The 18,960-nt window shown below is 43.5% G+C and overlaps 1 protein-coding gene across 2 annotated transcripts; it reads right to left on the minus strand.

Moving 5' to 3' along the window:
• Positions 1–6,130: 6,130 nt before the first annotated feature.
• LOC109908874 (coatomer subunit delta-like) lies at positions 6,131–13,419 on the minus strand. 2 transcript variants are annotated; one of them, XM_020507632.2, is made up of 10 exons: positions 13,180–13,419; positions 11,746–12,009; positions 11,299–11,478; positions 10,980–11,185; positions 9,756–9,917; positions 9,419–9,584; positions 9,012–9,159; positions 8,808–8,916; positions 7,967–8,171; positions 6,131–7,827 (listed from the first exon to the last, which is right to left on the minus strand). In XM_020507632.2, exons 1-10 carry the CDS (start codon positions 13,180–13,182, stop codon positions 7,738–7,740), a joined length of 1,533 nt encoding a protein of 510 aa, XP_020363221.1. In that variant the 5' UTR covers positions 13,183–13,419; the 3' UTR covers positions 6,131–7,737. The 2 variants fall into 2 exon arrangements, with proteins under 2 accessions (XP_020363221.1, XP_020363220.1); XM_020507631.2 differs by lacking the exon at positions 13,180–13,419 and adding an exon at positions 13,035–13,119.
• Positions 13,420–18,960: the final 5,541 nt, after the last annotated feature.

Consider the following 18,960-nt stretch of genomic DNA (forward strand, 5'->3'; position numbering starts at 1 on the left):
AAGAGGAAGGATATGGAGTGAGAGGAAACAGACTGTCCAGACTCAGCTGCCTGTTCTGTTTACTTGGCCTTTATCAAAACAAACTGCTCTTCTGCAATTCTGAGTCTCATATAGGCCTACACATTTAACACCGAGTAGAGCTGTCCTCTGGATAAGTTATTTCTGTAAAGGTGCAGTTCAGTAAGAACTGGGATATTCCAGTTTAAAGATATTTCCACACTGATGTTGTGAAAATAATGCTATTTTAAAGTAAGAGCTTTTTGTAAGAGAACTCCTGGGCCTTCATATCAACATTGAGTAGAAACTATTCTAAAATACTACTTAAACGGAATTTAGAATGGTCATACCCATAGAAATTGTGTGACTTATCAAACAACCCTACAAGCGTCATAAGCACACCAGTAGGAGGTAACCATTGATAAATACCAATTGTTCTCAGCCTCAGTGCTAGTGCACGACCTTGGCTGTTTGCATGTAGAAACGCCCCTAATGAACCATATATGGTCAAAACCATCCATTTAAAGCCTGTGGGGAATATACAACGCCATACCATGAAACATAAAGGCGCAACCTATAAAAGCTAATAGATTTATTTCAGACTGAAATAGAATGGGCTAGTGTCAGAGATTGAGTACAACCAAAAGGTTTTATTTGGCTCGCTCAGTTATTGCTTGACCAGTAAAAAAATAAATAAACATCTACAAAGAGAGGACCATTAGGACAAGTCAAGTTGCTTTAGCAATGGCAAATATACTTGAGTAGGCAACACTCACCAATAAGCCATCCATCCTCAACCGCTCCCACCTGTAGGCGTATAGGCCAACAATACTGTTGTGCGTTCCACCTAGCCACCTTATTCAGCAGCGTCTTTTGGGCATCACATGCACATAAAGAGTGGAAGCCTTTGCTGTTTACATATAAATCGTTTTAAGATGGTGATTTTTTTTTTTAAACAAAAATATTTTATTTTTAATAACCGTTTCACCAGGGTGTCATTGTTCCTTCATTTATTTAGCAGATGGTTGTGTGGTTGACGTTAGAATTTTGTTGCCTGAATTTGATATAATCTGGAAGACAGGAAAGCACAACTTGGTTGTGAAATACTATCTAATATTTGTGGGTGCCTTCTATTGCTCCGTTCGTATTTGGGAACCCATTGATGGCATGATGGCAAAGAAACCCCTCTTGACTTCAACCTGTTGTGCGATATTGTATGCGTTACTGTTCGTTTTGCTGATGATTGCATCCAAAACATTGGACCGAGGTAAAAACAGATTCAAGTTGGATATTCGCCTGTAGATTTCCTTACGTCCACCAACAGTAGTTAGGGGCCGTCAACATAGTGACAAATCACATTTTTCAAATTTCAATAGCTCTTTAACCATTACTCATAAAACATTCAAAACTGGTTCGAGTTAATCCGATGGCATCGACACACATTGCACATACTTTTATTTTGGTTGGTTTACATCTCACACTATTTTAAATAATTGATTTACATTTTGGAAATTCAATAGTGCCTTGGTAATGTGACCCACACACCTCAAACAAGGTTCATAGTGTACACTCAGTGGGCCTACACATTGGACACACTATTGTTTGTCCATTTGTACCTCATCAGATCTTTGAAATTTCAATAGCTCCTTAGTCTTATGACCTACAACCCTCAAACTACTTTCAGAATATCCACTGAGTAGCCTTATATGTGGCAAACCTTTTGTTTGTCCATTTTCATCTCACATGATTTTACATCAATTTTCAATGTTTTTAATGTTTCTAATTTCAATAGCTCCTTGGTCATGTGACCTACAACCCTCAAACTGCTGTCAGAATATCCACTGAGTAGCCTTATATGTAGCACAAACTTTTGTTTGTCCATTTTCATCTCACACGATTTTACATTAATTGTTCAAACTTTCAAATGTCAATAGCTCCTTGGTCACGTGACCTACTGGACTCAAACCAGGTTCAGAATGTACACTCAGTGGGCCTACACATTGCACACCCTGTAGTTTGTCCATTTTCATCTCACACGATTTTACATGAATTTTGTCAACTTTAAAATGGCAATAGCTCCTTGGTCATGTGGCCAACTGACCTCAAACAAGGTTCAGAATATCCACTGACTAGCCTTATACATGGCACACCCTTTTGTTTGTCCATTTTCATCTCACACGATTTTACATTAATTTCCTGTTCTGTTCCCCTGAAGGATAGTGTCAAACACACCTATTCACTTGGGCCTTCTCCCTGGGGCCTTCCTGACCTACAAGCAGGGCCCCATTGACCTGGTGACCTCTGACTCCAGGTTTCTAGGACTACACTCCCTGCCCACCTGCCTGCCCTCTCCCTGGGCCTGAGAGTGTATAGCTCACTCCCTGGAACTACAGACCTCCAGGCCTCCACACCTGCTCTCAACACCCCTCTCACTGGGCATCACCCATCACCGTGTCCCTGCCGGGAATCAGCCATTTCCATAACCTTGCCCACCAGGCGAACCGGGGCACCCACACTTAAGCACCAGAGACTAAGTCGGGCTCCCGAGTGGCACAGCTGTATAAGATACCGCATCTCAATGCAAGAGGTGTCACTGGAGTACCTGGTTCGAATCCAGGCTGCATCACATCCAGCTGTGATTGGGAGTCCCATAGGGCAGCGCACAATTGGCCCAGCGTCGTCCGGATTTGGCCGGGGTAGGCCGTCATTGTAAATAAGAATATGTTCTTAACTGACTTGCCTAGTTAAATAAAGGTTCAATTAAAAGTCCCCTTTCCAACCTCCATGGCCCCCGTGTCCGGTCGGCCCCGGCTCGGACTCTGGGTAATCCCCGCCTTGATGGAGGTCTCCTTGTGTAGCTGGTGACCCTTCGACTTCCAAAGCAAGTCCCCTACGGGCCGGGAGGATGGGCGACCACCTAGCCCCCTACCTATCCAGAGCCCCATGTCAATGTCTTATGCCTTCTACCCGCCTGCCTGGGCTCTCTCAAACTCTGTGTCTAGCCCCTGGCCCTTCTGCGTGCACCTGTTAACCCTTAAGTAAAGATGGTGGAGGAAGACAAAAGCTTGGACCGAGGGCTTTCAATAAATCGCAGCGAGTGAGCTGCTCAGCTACGTACGAAACCCTGACCCAAAATCAGATCGTCTATGAATGATTTAGCACCAGGTTCCCCACAAACATGCGGTGCGCATCAGGAGAGGGGCGGCAACTCACCCGGCCGCACCCCAACTCCATCACGAATGGCTCTACTCACCTGAGGCAGGCTATCCCGGGCCAACCGAAGATCCGTGGTGCTACGGTATCGTTACGTTTAGGGGGGATTCTGACTTCGAGGCGTTCAGTCAAAATCCCACAGATAGTAGCTTCGCACATATACCAAATGTGCTGGGGTGATTTGAGTGAGACCGTGACAGGTGGGTATGCTCCTTTGAATTTCATCAAGTTGACATTCATCAGATGTCAACCTCCTTCCCCAGACAAGCTGGAGATACCTCTAGATTCATGCAATGCCTTATCACTGCCGGGCCAATGGGTTTACTCTCTGCCTCAAATCTTATGAGTGTTGTTGTCCTGTCAAGGTCAGGATTTGTTTACATTTCATTGAATTTCTTCACTTTGACATTCAGAGCACTGGGCAGAAATCACATCGTGTCAACACCCACCTCGGGCCTTTGCGATGCTTTGTATGAATTAAACAGTCGGATTCCCTTGGTCCGCACCAGTTCTAAGTCAGCTGCTAGCGCCGTAGCTGGAGAGATCCGTGAGAAGGGCCCGGCGTGCATCCAGAGTCGCCGTCACCAACCACCGGACCCAACCCCCCCACCAGTCTGCCTTCGGCCCGCCGACAGATGCCACCCCAATGTACCCCCGCACGCAGCCACTTGTGAGACCACGCACGAGAGACCGCGAGATGGGCAGCACAACGAACATCCTACGGTGGCGAGAGGAGGGCGACAGAGTGACTGCTCCCCCAGCCGCGGCTCGAGCCCCTCTTTGTACCCCAGCCCGACCGACCCAGCCCTTAGAGCCAATCCTTATCCCGAAGTTACGGATCTGACTTGCCCACTGAGTGTACATTCTGAACCTTGTTTGAGGTCAGTAGGTCACGTGACCAAGGAGCTATTGAAATTCTAAAGTCTACAAAATTGATGTAAAACCGTGTGAGATGAAAATGGACAAACTAAAGGATGGGGAATGTGTAGCCCCACTGAGTTTACATTCTGAAACTGGTATGAGTCCAGTATGGTTACATGACCAAGGAACTATTGAAATTAGAAAGTTTGATTGTCTCTAGACTCTAGAGCAGGGGTGTCAAACTCATTCCATGGAAGGCCAAAGCTGTGTTCGAATACCCATACTAACATACTGTATACTACATACTTAATGAGTATATACTACATACTTTAAACTATTAGTTAATTTTAGTATACTGTAAACTAACAGTATGCTTTCAGTTTGCATGTAGACTCTAGAGCAGGGGTGTCAAACTCATTCCATGGAAGGCCAAAGCTGTGTTCGAATACCCATACTAACATACCGTATACTACATACTTAATGAGTATATACTATATACTATTAGTTCATTTTAGTATACTGTAAACTAACAGTATGCTTTCAGTTTGCATGTCTACTGGATGTTGATGCTGTTACTATGCAAACACTTGCAAACATCAGCAAAAAAGCTAATTGTTGCCAGCAGCACAATTACAGTCACCAATGCTCTGGATAACATGAACACTGCCTAACCAGCTCTGCTAGGGTAAGTAAAATAGTCAGTGGTCTCATGCAAGGCTCTTATACAATCAAACAGCGTATCTGTTCATGTGCACGGGTGCGCTTCACACCGCTACGTGGTAGCTACGGGACCAAAACAGTGGCAAGAGGTGACATCCCAAAAAACTAACTATACAACACGTCTCCTAGCCTCCCACAGACGACTTTCTGTCCCTATCACAAAAAGAAGTAATATAAAAACTAAATATAAATATTTTTATAAAACTTACTCAAAGAAGTGGGGATTCCTTAAAAGTGTTGGTTGTCATTCAACGAGAGACGACTAGTTTACATGCACAATTTTTTACTTGAGAAATACTGCACCAAACATCTTAGATGTAAAATTGCACAACTAAGACCTCCCTGGCAAAAATGTATTGATTTATCTTAAATTCATTCATACTATACTGGCTGTTGTTGCTACGGCATCTCAAGTGGGACAAAGAGCAATATCACAGTTCTATTTTTTTCTTGTTTTTCTAGCAAAGGTCTTTCTGCTAGGAGCAAACTGAACCTAGTACGCTGGCGCCTTTATATATATATGTATAAAAAAAGGGTTAGTTGACAGTCAAACGATGCACACGCTTCACTGGGGCAGAAGTTTGTGTGTTGTGATTCATTCTGAATGGCCATGTGGGGTATGGCTCATTTCAGCTAGTTTTATCTTGTTCATGATACCATGTCTTGTTTTGAGGTGTTTTGACTGATGTTTAAAAAATTTGCTAGATGGCTAACCAACAACTGTAATGGTGTATTTGAGACAAGTGCTCATTGTTCAACTGTATATTTAGAGACTTAATATAGTTTACATAAATCTAAGGGCGCGTTCGTAAATTCACCCTGGCTTTCTACGCTGATTTCAGATCGCTCTCGTCTGAGTGTGCCAGAGTGCAGAATAACTGATGAATTTACAAACGCTCAACACCCATCGAATATGGCTGGCGTCAGTAAACATCTGCAAAAAAAACTTCAATTGTTGCCAGGGGCACAGTTACAGTCACCAACTCTCTGGATAACATGAAAACAGCATAACCAGCTCTGCTAGGCCAAGTACAATGGTTCTCTCGTTTGTCTGGAACTAGCTAGCTAACTTTAGCCAATTAGATTGGGTGTTTGAATGCCATTGGGAGGTCAGAACGCTCAGTTAAACCCTACTCCCCAGCCAACATAACACTCAGAGTGAAACACTGAATTTACAAACGCCCAGGGCGAATTTACGAATGCACCCTAAGCCAAACCTGTCTGTTTTGCCCCATAGTTGCGCACGTCAACCTACCTGTCTATAACGTAATTGAAATGTATTGATGAACATTGAAACTACCCCCCCCCCCACCAAAAAAAAATCAAAAATAAAACAATGACCACAAAATTGAATACACTTTAATCAATTAAAGATCTTTTTCATCAAATAGTGGAATGTTATGATTCCCTCTTTCTTTACAGTTAAATGTCCCATCTAGCCATCTTCAAAACCCATTATCCAACCAACCACATTGAAATTCCAGGAATACAAACAAAACATAAAAACAAAAATGAAACCCCTACATGTTGTTCTTATGATGAAGTGGACTTTAAAAGAGACCATTCGCTCATCGTGGGAGTAAATGACTGACTGGGGTCATGAGAGGGAGGTGGTGTCACTGGCAGCAGAATCATCCTTGCAATAGGACCAAAGTATTCCTTCTATTGATGTTGGTATGATGACTGAAGGCAGAAGACAGAACTGATATGGACCACAGTATACTGATCGGATCTCCCTTTTCAACAACAAGTTTGTAAATAGTATTGAGCTTTCAGTTGGTTACTTTTCAAGAACTCCTATAGCCACAAATGCCGTGGTTAGCCTTGTGAATTGGCTGTTCTTTTCATGGGTTGTCTTTGTCTGGTTTTTAATAACTATGCCTATGTTGGGAAGAGATGAACAGTTCGTCCTTGAGATGAGTAGAATTTTGAAAGGGGGGAAAGAAAATGCCAAAAACCATTTACAGTGCTGATGTTTACTGCATTTCTAGGTATGTCTACAGAACACAAAGGGACAAGTTAAAACACAATGAGAGAACAGGTTAATGTCAACTGCTAGAGGACTAGCTGGACAGGTCTACACAGCCATATTGGATGCTTACTCTTTTCAATCTTAAGTTTCTTAATACCACAGCCAACACCTGAAGCTACATATTGAGATCAACCAATCCAATGAAAAAAAAACCAACAACCTGCCTTTAGTGGGTAAACAGGCGGCATTAAAATTGGTTTCTGGTGAACATGTAGTTATGATTAGAAACATGAAAGACCACATGACTAGTCCTGCTTTCTTAAATCTGGTCCAATGTTTAATGTTCAATGTATAAAAGACGAAATGGCTCTGGTAGAGGATGCATGATTCTTTGGGGTTGGGGATGACTAATTTCTCAACCTCAAAAGTAGGGCGATGAACCAGCTGAATAGTGACCAGCTCCTCAGCCACCAGGGTCATGTTCATTAGGCACCAAACGGAAGGAAACTGACTGAATCAGTAGAATTAGAAAAGGCTCACTTTAGTTTTCTGCAAATGAGAAAGGATACATTTTTTGTTGCAAAACGGTGGGATTTTCTCTCTCCCTGTTGTGCGTCCTAACGAACATGTCACTGATGCTTGTTTGTAGCTAGTACCGCCCCCCCCCCACCACATAATCAAGAGTACCACCTATCCCCCTCCTCTGCTGCCAATTTAGTCATGGTTTGACTCCCCGCCTCTCCTCGGCAGACAACAGCATGTTTCGCTGCCTGTTAAATTTTTTTTTCTATATATATTACGCACACACACAGTAGATTTCTCTCTCATACAAACATAAATACACCAATACTGCGCTCCGCCGTATTGGGGGGCTTTTGAAGAGTTGAGTCCAGTTGATGTGTAGTCTCAAATGTTACACAGGCGGGCAAGTATTTATTTTGTCTTCTCCGGAGCTTGACGTAGATTTTTGTTTTTTACAGGATCTCGTATTTGTCGACAAGGAACGAAGTTTCTAAAGAGAATTTTACTGGTGCGTCTCCTTCTACGTGAGTCACTTTGGCAACCTGAGGGAATAGGAGAAAAAGGTAATGTGATGAGTGAAATGCAGGGATAGCAATGTCAGCAAGAGCATTGTGTTCCATCTTTGACTGTAGGCCTAAATGTGCATAGTTAGTAAGCATCAACGTAAAAAGGGGAACTTGCCTGTATGTCGCAGTAATTGCGTATGGATACGAAGGACACGTTGACAGGGAAAAAGTCGTTGGGTTGCCCGGCGACACTGAACTCGAGGCTGCCGCTTTTGTTTTTGGCATCTATGACGGGTAGGCTCCACTCTAGAACGTTCCGTCTGCTGTCGTGCTTATACTCTCCATCCACATCTCCTACCACAGGTGCCCCAACTCCAGACCTACACCAGGATATACACCCATATACTGTAAACAACGCATCCATCAACTTCAGGCTCTCTCTAACTCTCAATGATCGGCTATGAAAAGCCAACTGACATTTACTCCTGAGGTGCTGACCTGTTGCCCCCTCTACAACCACTGATTATTATTATCTGAACCCGCTGGTCTCTATGAACGTTTGAACATCATAGCCATGTTCTGTTATAATCTCCACCCGGGAACAGCCAGAAGAGGACTGGCCACCCCTCAGAGCCTGGCTCCTCTCTAGGTTTCTTCCAAGGTTCTGGCCTTTCTAGGGAGTTTTTCCTAGCCACCGTGCTTCTACACCTGCATTGCTTGCCGGGTAGGGTTTTAGTCTGGGTTTCTGTACAGCACTTTGTGACACCGGCTGACGTAAATTGGGCTTTATAAATACATTTGATTGATTGGTTTACCGGACACAAATGAAGCATAGTCTTAGACTAAAAAACACCTCAATGGAGGAACTCCATTGCACATGATTCTTAGTCCAGGGCTAACTTAAATCTGTCTCTGGGAAACCAGACAATAGAGAACCCAGCAAGGTTGTTATACAGTCACAACAATACAATAAAATACAACATTTTATCGTAACATTTTATCACCCATGCACTCACGGTATAGGGATAGCAATAACTACATCGTTGAGTTCAAGGCTCTCCTCCTGCAGTTCATATTCAATGTTCACGTCGCAGCCAGTAGCACTCTCTGAAGGCCAGCAGTTTACTACAGACAAAACAAAGGTGCATAAAATAAATCATACCACAATAACTGCAGATTACAGATGGTGCCGGCAGGACGACAGGTTGAATGAGACTCACTGGTTAGAGGTATGAGGGCCTCATCTGTGCTTTGGAGTCTCCACTTCAGCACCCCCACATCATTGTTGAGGGGGAAAGACTTCTCTGGGTTCTTCAGACCAATCACAGAGTCTGAAGTGAAGAGCTTCTTATCCACATTGGGATGTGTCTAAATACCAGGGGAGATGAAATCAATTTCAACAGTGGACATACATTAATATCTGATATGGGATGAATTGTTACATAAATCTAATACATAGGGCCGTGTTCAGTAGGAGCACACAGGGAGAAACATTTTGAAATGGAATGGTGCTGGGGTTACTAGTCAAATAAGAACACTGGATTTTTTTGCAACATTGTGCCCTAATGAACACCACCCATGAGCCTTTACAAAAGGTCATGGGTCAGTCTGGATTGGAACAACTCACCTGCAGTTGTACTCCCTTCTTGTCGTAGTTGTTGACCATCAGGCGGATGCGGCCAACCTTGTCGTCGGTCACTCTCAGCGTGATCATGCCCAGGAGCTCCATGTTCTGTAGACCTCCGTCACGTCCACAGGTCAGACTGATCTTCTCCTCAACTCTCATGTGGACACTGAGGAAAACATATATACACAGGTGTCATCAAGGTTAAGATTGAGGTTTTATCGCCACACACGGGAATTGTGTCAATAGTAAAGCACAGACATTGATTGCAAGATAAAGACCGATGCAAAACCTTGGCTTACTATCAAAAATGAACATTTGAAGAACAGGAATAAAGTACCTCTCCACATTAACTGGTGGCGGTAGGACATTGGATGCAAGCGAAGGCATTTTCCCTGTGTTGGACATGATGGTTTCCCCCTCCCCCCTGAGCTTGTCCACAAAGTTGTCCACCTCTTTCCCCCTGGCGCCCAGCTTGAGGGCTTTGCTGGATCCGGTAGGCCTGTGGGAGACACATGATCGTCAGTACCAGCCTCTATCTGTGGCCCAGAGTTTTTCCTGGTCAGGTCACGTTCAGGGTGGGAAATTAACACCCGCCAAATGCGGGTAGAAGGGCATTGGTGGGCAAGAACGTCTTTCACCAGCCACGTTGACGGATGGTTACACACCGCATTTGGTAACAGTTTTTTTCAATCCAAAGCCAAAATGTAAACGGTCGAATTCACGAAAGGCTACCTCAAGTGTGACACTATCCTCATGTTTCTTGTCTAGTTACATAGTTTTGTTCACATGCTAGGTCGTTTTCAATATTAGTTTGAGTTTGCTGCAACTGTCTGCTGCTAGTGCAGAGATTCTCAATCATCTCTGAAAAACAGAGTGCCGTTGCCATAGTAATGGCCCAGCCTTTAAAGGGGCAGCTGAATATTTGTCTCACTGAATGAATAAAATATTTCAGGTTACATTGTGTTTGAGCATGGAACACTCAAATCCTTTTCATAAAACTTTTAGTCACTCATAATTGAATTGTGCTCCTCAATTTATATATGTTCTCATAAATATCAACTTACGTACTCCTTGTAAAAATGCCAGTGTTAGAGGCCTGAACTAATAATAATAAATAAGTCGTATCACTTAGCATTTTGTACAGGGCAGGCACTTTGCTGATTCTTAAAATGTTTAATTGTAGAACTGTTTATTTGTTTTACTATTCTAACTAAAGGATTGATTTGAACATATATTGGATAAAGACTTGGGTCACAAAAATGAAATTGAATGGAGCAATATACCACATTATTTCTTTCTAGTAATACATTTCTTGTTTTAGAAACATTATAAAGCATACTCGTCTGTCATGTGATTTTTGGTGTAATTATGTGTAAAATATTTGGGCTGGTAAAAAAAGAAACTGAGTGGCTAGAAGATTCTCATCTACCTGCCAGTGGTTGTTGGACCAAAAAGTTCATTTCCAACCCTGGTCACATTATCAGGAAAAACTCTGGGGCCTATCTGCCAATCACAATTATACACAATCAAATTCAACACCTAAATTCCATCATTTGCGTACCTGACTGGGACGGGAGCCATCTTGGGTTTCTCAGATTCGATGATGGTGTCTGTAATGATTGACCCCGAGGACATGCTGCTCATCCCGGTGCTGCCAAACCCGCCGAAGGCCGGCACCTTCTTCCCAGAGCGCTCGGCATCTCGCCTGATCTGCTGCAGCTCTTTGGCTTTTCGCCGCATCTCTGCCTTGGCCTCTCGCTCCTGGGTCTGTGGGGCCGAGCAGATGAGGAGGAACGTTCAAATCATGGTTACTATAAGCTAAAGCCACACACATAAACGTCCTCTGGATGGTATGGGCGCTTTAGCTACAAGTGTCTCACCTCTCTGACTGCCCGGAACACCTTCTCCTCATGAGAGTCCATCTCGGTGAAGGTGCGGATCTGGGCCAGGTTGACGTTCTCCCTGTAGCCCAGGGCCACGATCTCGTCGAAGGCGAATATCAGGTCAAAACAGTGGTCTGAGATCTCCCCTTCCTCCAGCACACGGCAGTACTCCGGGATCTGGAAAGAGAAAAACACAATTGAACGCTTCAATACCAAACCAACAGTCATACGTTTATAGTGGGATATGATCCCATTTGTAGTTATTGGTGGGATGGATGAATTCTGAACTCGGAAGCAGCAGTGGGCTGTTATAGCATTGGGTTATCCCCTGTGCTGCTCCCAGCCTGTCGTGTGTGTGTGTCCTAAGTACTATGACCACAAAATGATACATTTCCATTGTCTCTGTGTAATGGACCAATAAAGATGTATTGGATCGTATCATACCACGCGTGAGAAGAGCCGCAGCGTCTCCAGATCTTCCAGGATGTTGCTGTTCTTGGTGGTGACCAGCACCATGTAGAGCTTCTCCAACGGCTGGTAGACGTAGCGCACGCTCTCCGTCTCCACAAACGTGTGCTGCTTGCCCATGCCCATGAGCTTGGGGAAGGCGGCCAGAAGGCCCTCGACACGCGTCCGGGTCATCTCTACAAACTGCCGTGACACGATTGCTTTGCCTGCCTTGGTGCACACCGCCGCTGCCAAAAGCACCTGCAGGGAGGACAGAGAGAATCACAAACATACGTTCACAAGTGGGATGTCTTCATTATGATGACAGAGTGATAGACAGGGTTACCATAAGTGGTATAAGTCTGTTGGCCAAGCAAGGTAGTTATGTGCCAATTTACTCAGATTCCGACGCTACCAATACTTTTGTTTACACTGAACTGACTGGCTTCAGAAACCAATCATGGTTACATTAAGACACCGTGGAGCCGGCATGAGATATGGGTCGGAAAACATGGGAAAACATGGGTTTAGAATGCCACTGCGCTGGCTCCTAGCTAGCATGAGGACGAAAGGACAGTTTTCTGGGAAAAATTGCAGTATTTCAATTCTCTATGTATCAGTGTGGAAAGGTACAATTTGGAGTACAGTGGCATATTCCACCCCTGCATTGAGGTACGTTTTCTAACCCATATCTCACGCCAGCTCTATGGTGTCATGATTGTGTTCTGACCCCCAGTGCAACTCAGTGTAAACATGTATAAAGATGGGGTCAGAATATGCTGGCTACAATTTACTACAGGTGACAAAATAAAGTATTTTTCAGTCACTTACCATCCCAGAATACCAGGACCAAAGCAAGGCATGATAACGCATTGATCCAAGCGACTTCATTTACTAGATTACCGAGTGCAAATCAATGACAAGGTCATACAGCCACGATCCATTGGTTGATATTTATTGATAACCATCTAGCTAGTTAACGTTAAATACTTGGCCTTGCTAGGCGAGTTATCAGTAACAGTAGCAGCCAACCTGTACAATGCAAAGATCTATCACGATTGTTAAATTGTAGCTAGCTACCTAGTTAACTTACTTAACTAACGTTAGTTATCCAGCTAGCGTTATTATCCAGCTAGCGTTAGCTAACTGAACTAACAACGAGCTGACATTTGTAGTAGTTAGTTAACGACATTAGGTAGCGAAGTTACATTAACTAGCTGCTAAATAATAGTAGTATTCACGTTATATTGTTAACTTAGCTAATAAAGTTGACTGGCTAACATTACCTTTGTGGTTGTCTGGCAAGTGAAGTTTGATTTGCTTTTCATTTCATTGTGCCAAGGGGCTAACGTTAGCAAGCTAATGTTTGTTGTTATGATCAAGCTAAAGCGGAAAAGAAGATAAAGCCTTGACATGTGACACGGTGCTCACCATTTTTAGTTTCTCTTTAGGAAAACGATCTTGAATCCCCGATGGTGTTTGCTCAGTCGAGTTCCAGTGTTTCTAAAGCGCCGTTAGAAAGAAAATATAGTTGAATTGCTAGTTAAGCTGTGTGTTGCTAATGTTCAATATGGCAGCCGGGCAGAGCCACGTCTCCAACTAGATGAGTTGCTTCCTTGATAAACCACTAGCCCGTCAAAAGTTGCGCGCTGTGTGCTTGATCCATAGAGATAGATAGAGGACTCTTCTTTGGGATTTGGTTGGCGGATCGCATCCAACTGCTAGGCGCATACACTGCCACCTACTGTACTGGTGTGTGAGGCCATTCACGGCCAACCTACATTAATTAAATTATTTGATGTGGTAATACAAAATTATTCCCATCACTCTCTCTTTTGGTCTCTGCCTACTCACAGGAATGCGCTCAGTATCCCTCAACCTGTACCCATCTTCCTCTACGACTCTATTCACTGTTTCGGCATACAACAGTTTCTGTACTCCTCTAACGCTGGCAACTTCAATCTGCCTTTCTCTCACAGGACACCTCTGATCTCCAGCCCCATGGGCACCCACAACTAACACACATAACTTTCTCCACCGATACCACACATTCCTTCGTCTCATGCTCTCCGGCACACTTCTCACACCTAGGCATCCCCCCCTTACACACTGCTGCAACATGCCCATAAACTGTATCAGAATGTATCAAAAACTCAGCAAGACAGACACTGTCTTCTCCACTTCCCCATGCTCTCCACTGGATCTATATCTCATCAAATGGCGGGCGTCACAGACATAGGGAATCTTCAATTTCAATTGATCCTCCTCAACACTTAATGTAACCCTCATTATCACTCATTTCAACAACACCCTATCCTGAAGATCAAATCAAGTCACAATTTTTGTCCCTAATTGCGTTTTCCAGAGCGCCCACTCACTCTGGGCGGACGAAACACAATAAATCATCACGAGTCCACTCCAAGTTACCTTCACCAACCACTTCTCCACCCAACCTGACACCACATATGGATCAGCCAAAATGCAAGGATCCATTCTCTCTATAAATCTCACTCCATTGGACCAGAATCATCCTAATCATCCTCGGGACAAAGCCCGAACTTCATCCTCTCTCTCGCCAGTTTCCATCTCTGAACTACGGGAGCACATATCCCTCTTTTTGCACTTGATGCCAACCTCCCACACCACACCACTTCCCTCTACACTCAACTCCTTAAAGTAGTCATCACTGCTTTAAATTCTATCACAAGAATTTGTAGACAATTGGCCCTCTTTCTGGGACTCACCCACAAACAGGACCAAGCCTGGCCTGTTGAGGAGTGACGGACTCCATCCAAGCTGGAGGGGTGCTCACATCTTATCTACCAACATAGACAGGGCTCTAACTCCCCTAGCTCCACAATGAAATAGGGTGCAGGCCAGGCAGCAGGCTGTTAGACAGCCTGCCAGCTTAGTGGAGTCTGCCACTAGCACAGTCAGTGTAGTCAGCTCAGCTATCCCCTTTGAGACCGTGTCTGTGCCTCGACCTAGGTTGGGCAAAACTAAACATGGCGGTGTTCGCTTTAGCAATCTCACTAGAATAAAGACCTCCTCCATTCCTGCCATTATTGAAAGAGATTGTGATACCTCACATCTCAAAATAGGGCTACTTAATGTTAGATCCCTCACTTCAAAGGCAGTTATAGTCAATGACCTAATCACTGATCATAATCTTGATGTGATTGGCCTGATTGAAACATGGCTTAAGCCTGATGAATTTACTGCGTTAAATGAGGCCTCACCTCCTGGTTACACTAGTGACCATATCCCCCGTGCACCCCGCAAAGGCGGAGATGTTGCTAACATTTACGATAGCAAATTTCAATTTACAAAAAAAACCCAGACGTTTTCGTCTTTTGAGCTTCTAGTCATGAAATCTATGCAGCCTAGCCAATCACATTTTATAGCTACTGTTTACAGGCCTCCTGGGCCATATACAGAGTTCCCTGAATTCCTATCGGACCTTGTAGTCATAGCAGATAATATTCTAACTTTTGGTGACTTTAATATTCACATGGAAAAGTCCACAGACCCACTCCAAAAGTCTTTCGGAGCCATCATCGACTCAGTGGGTTTTGTCCAACATGTCTCTGGACCTACTCACTGCCACAGTCATACTCTGGACCTAGTTTTGTCCCATGGAATAAATGTTGTCGATCTTAATGTTTATCCTCATAACCCTGGACTATCGTACCACCATTTTATTACGTTTGCAATCGCAACAAATAATCTGCTCAGACCCCAACCAAGGAGCATCAAAAGTCATGCTATAAATTCTCAGACAACCCAAAGATTCCTTGATGCCCTTCCAGACTCCATCTGCCTACCCAAGGAAGTCAGAGGACAAAATCAGTTAACCACCTAACTGAGAAACTCAATTTAACCTTGCGCAATACCCTAGATGCAGTTGCACCCCTAAAAACATTTGTCATAAGAAACTAGCTCCCTGGTATACACAATGTACCCGAGCTCAGAAGCAAGCTTCCAGAAAATTGGAACGGAAATGGCGCCACACCAAACTGGAAGTCTTCCGACTAGCTTGGAAAGACAGTACCTTGCAGAATCGAAGAGCCCTCACTGCTGCTCGATCATCCTATTTTTCCAACTTAATTGAGGAAAATAAGAACAATCCAAAATTTATTTTTGATACTGTCGCAAAGCTAACTAAAAAGCAGCATTCCCCAAGAGAGGATGGCTTTCACTTCAGCAGTAATAAATTCATGAACTTCTTTGAGGAAAAGATCATGATCATTAGAAAGCAAATTACGGACTCCTTTTTAAATCTGCCTATTCCTCCAAAGCTCAGTTGTCCTGAGTCTGCACAACTCTGCCAGGACCTAGGATCAAGGGAGACACTCAAGTGTTTTAGTACTATATCTCTTGACACAATGATGAAAATAATCATGGCCTCTAAACCTTCAAGCTGCATACAGGACCCTATTCCAACTAAACTCCTGAAAGAGCTGCTTCCTGTGCTTGGCCTTCCTATGTTGAACATAATAAACGGCTCTCTAGCCACCGGATGTGTACCAAACTCACTAAAAGTGGCAGTAATAAAGCCTCTCTTGAAAAAGCCAAACCTTGACCCAGAAAATATAAAAAACTATCGGCCTATATCAATTCCATTCCTTTCTAAAATGTTAGAAAAAGCTGTTGCGCAGCAACTCACTGCCTTCCTGAAGACAAACAATGTACACAAAATGCTTCAGTCTGGTTTTAGACCCCATCATAGCACTGATACTGCACTTGTGAAGGTGGTAAATTACCTTTTAATGGCGTCAGACCGAGGCTCTGCATCTGTCCTCGTGCTCCTAGACCTTAGTGCTGCTTTTGATACCATCGATCACCACATTCTTTTGGAGAGATTGGAAACCCAAATTGGTCTACACAGACAAGTTCTGGCCTGGTTTAGATCTTATCTGTCGGAAAGATATCAATTTGTCTCTGTGAATGGTTTGTCTTCTGACAAATCAACTGTAAATTTCGGTGTTCCTCAAGGTTCCATTTTAGGACCACTATTGTTTTCACTATATATTTGACCTCTTGGGGGATGTCATTCGAAAACATAAAATGTTAACTTTCACTGCTATGCGGATGACACACAGCTGTACATTTCAATGAATCATGGTGAAGCCCCAAAATTGCACTTGCTAGAAGCCTGTGTTTCAGTCATAAGGAAGTGGATGACTACAAACTTTCTACTTTTAAACTCGGACAAAACAGAGATGCTTGTTCTAGGTCCAAAGAAACAAAGAGATCTTCTGTTGAATCTGACAATTAATCTTAATGGTTGTACAGTCGTCTCAAATAAAATTGTGAAGGACCTCGGCGTTACTCTGGACCCTGATCTCTCGTTTGACGAACATATCAAGACTGTTTCAAGGACAGCTTTTTTCCATCTACATAACATTGCAAAAATCTGAAACTTTCTGTCCAAATATGATGCAGAAAAATGAATCCATGCTTTTGTTACTTCTAGGTTAGACTACTGCAATGTTCTACATTTTCCGGCTACCTGGATAAACCACAAAATAAACTTCAGTTAGTGCTAAATAGGGCTGCTAGAATCCTGGCTAGAACCAAAATAATTGATCATATTACTCCAGTGCTAGCCTCCCTACACTGGCTTCCTGTTAAGGCAAGGGCTGATTTCAAGGTTTTACTGCTAACCTACAAAGCATTACATGGGCTTGCTCCTACCTATCTTTCCGATTTGGTCCTGCCGTACATAGGACTACCTGGCATGATGGCTCCTTGCTGTCCCCAGTCCACCTGACCGTGCTGCTGCTCCAGTTTCAACTGTTCTGCCTGTGGCTATGGAACCCTGACCTGTTCACCGGACGTGCAACCCGTCCCAGACCTGCTGTTTTTATCTCTCTAGAGACAGCAGGAGCGGTAGAGATACTCTCAATGATCGGCTATGAAAAGCCAACTGACATTTACTCCTGAGGTGCTGACTTGTTGCACCCTCGACAACTACTGTGATTATTATTATTTGACCATGCTGGTCATTTATGAACATTTAAACATCTTGGCCATGTTCTGTTATAATCTCCACCCGGCACATCCAGAAGAGGACTGGCCACCCCTCATAGCCTGGTTCCTCTCTAGGTTTCTTCCTAGGTTTTGGCCTTTCTAGGGAGTTTTTCCTAGCCACCGTGCTTCTACACCTGCATTGCTTGCTGTTTGGAGTTTTATGCTGGGTTTCTGTACAGCACTTTGATATATCAGCTGGTGTAAGAAGGGTTATATAAATACATTTGAGTTGATATTCACTGCACCTGCCATAACAGTTAATTCATCCTCACTCTCGTCACATTCATTTTCCTCCTTAAGCTCTTCCAAAAGTTCTATGAGATCCTCCATTCCATATTCACTCAAAACATATTCCACTTTTCTCCTTTTCCACCATCTTCTCCTTCACCAGATCTCCCAGAAGGCTTGTGCAGTCCCCCATTCCATATTTGTTCATAACGTTCCACTTTCTTCCTTTTTCTTGTCTGCCATCTTACCGCATCTCAGCTCATCACCATCCTTCCCTGCCTCTTCGATAAAGGACTCATCTTTGTATCTGTGCCATTATAGCATCTGTGATAGCATGGAAACCTAGTCAGTTGCATTCAACCAAAATATGTCTTCCGCATTTAACCCAACCACTATGAATTGGAGAGGTGCGAGGGGCTGCCTTAATCGATATCCAGGGCAATGCCATTGAGGCTATCTCCATTTTAAAGTAGTCAATTTTCTTCTTTTTTAGTGGCTGATTGCTCCCAACTTATAGGAATCACCATTCAGTTGACTACTTTTAAATAGTGGAAGCCCTCAATGGCAAAGTCCATGCTAAAACAGGTAATATCCATGATGAGTCCTCTATCTATCTCTATGGCTTGAACAAGTTCTGGTACAGAGAAAAAAAACGAGAATTTAGCTAGATAGATACTTTGACATTTAGGAGAAGAGTATCAGGTTTGGCCCTTCATTTTATAGCTCAATGACAAGGGTATAGTAGCTAGAAGACAGTGGTCAGCTGCGCACATGTTACTTATAAATTGTCAATGTACAAAAAATGCCATTGTTACTAAGTTTGCTCATTTTGCTAGTGAAATGTACTTTAAATCGATAAAACAATAATAATAAAAAACTAATTGGGCTGTTTTCAAACGGTTACTGTGTGACCAATAACACATTTGCATGTAGCTTTTTTAGATGTTCGTG

The sequence above is a fragment of the Oncorhynchus kisutch genome, linkage group LG18 (genome assembly GCF_002021735.2).
Source record: "Oncorhynchus kisutch isolate 150728-3 linkage group LG18, Okis_V2, whole genome shotgun sequence".
NCBI lineage: Eukaryota > Metazoa > Chordata > Actinopteri > Salmoniformes > Salmonidae > Oncorhynchus > Oncorhynchus kisutch.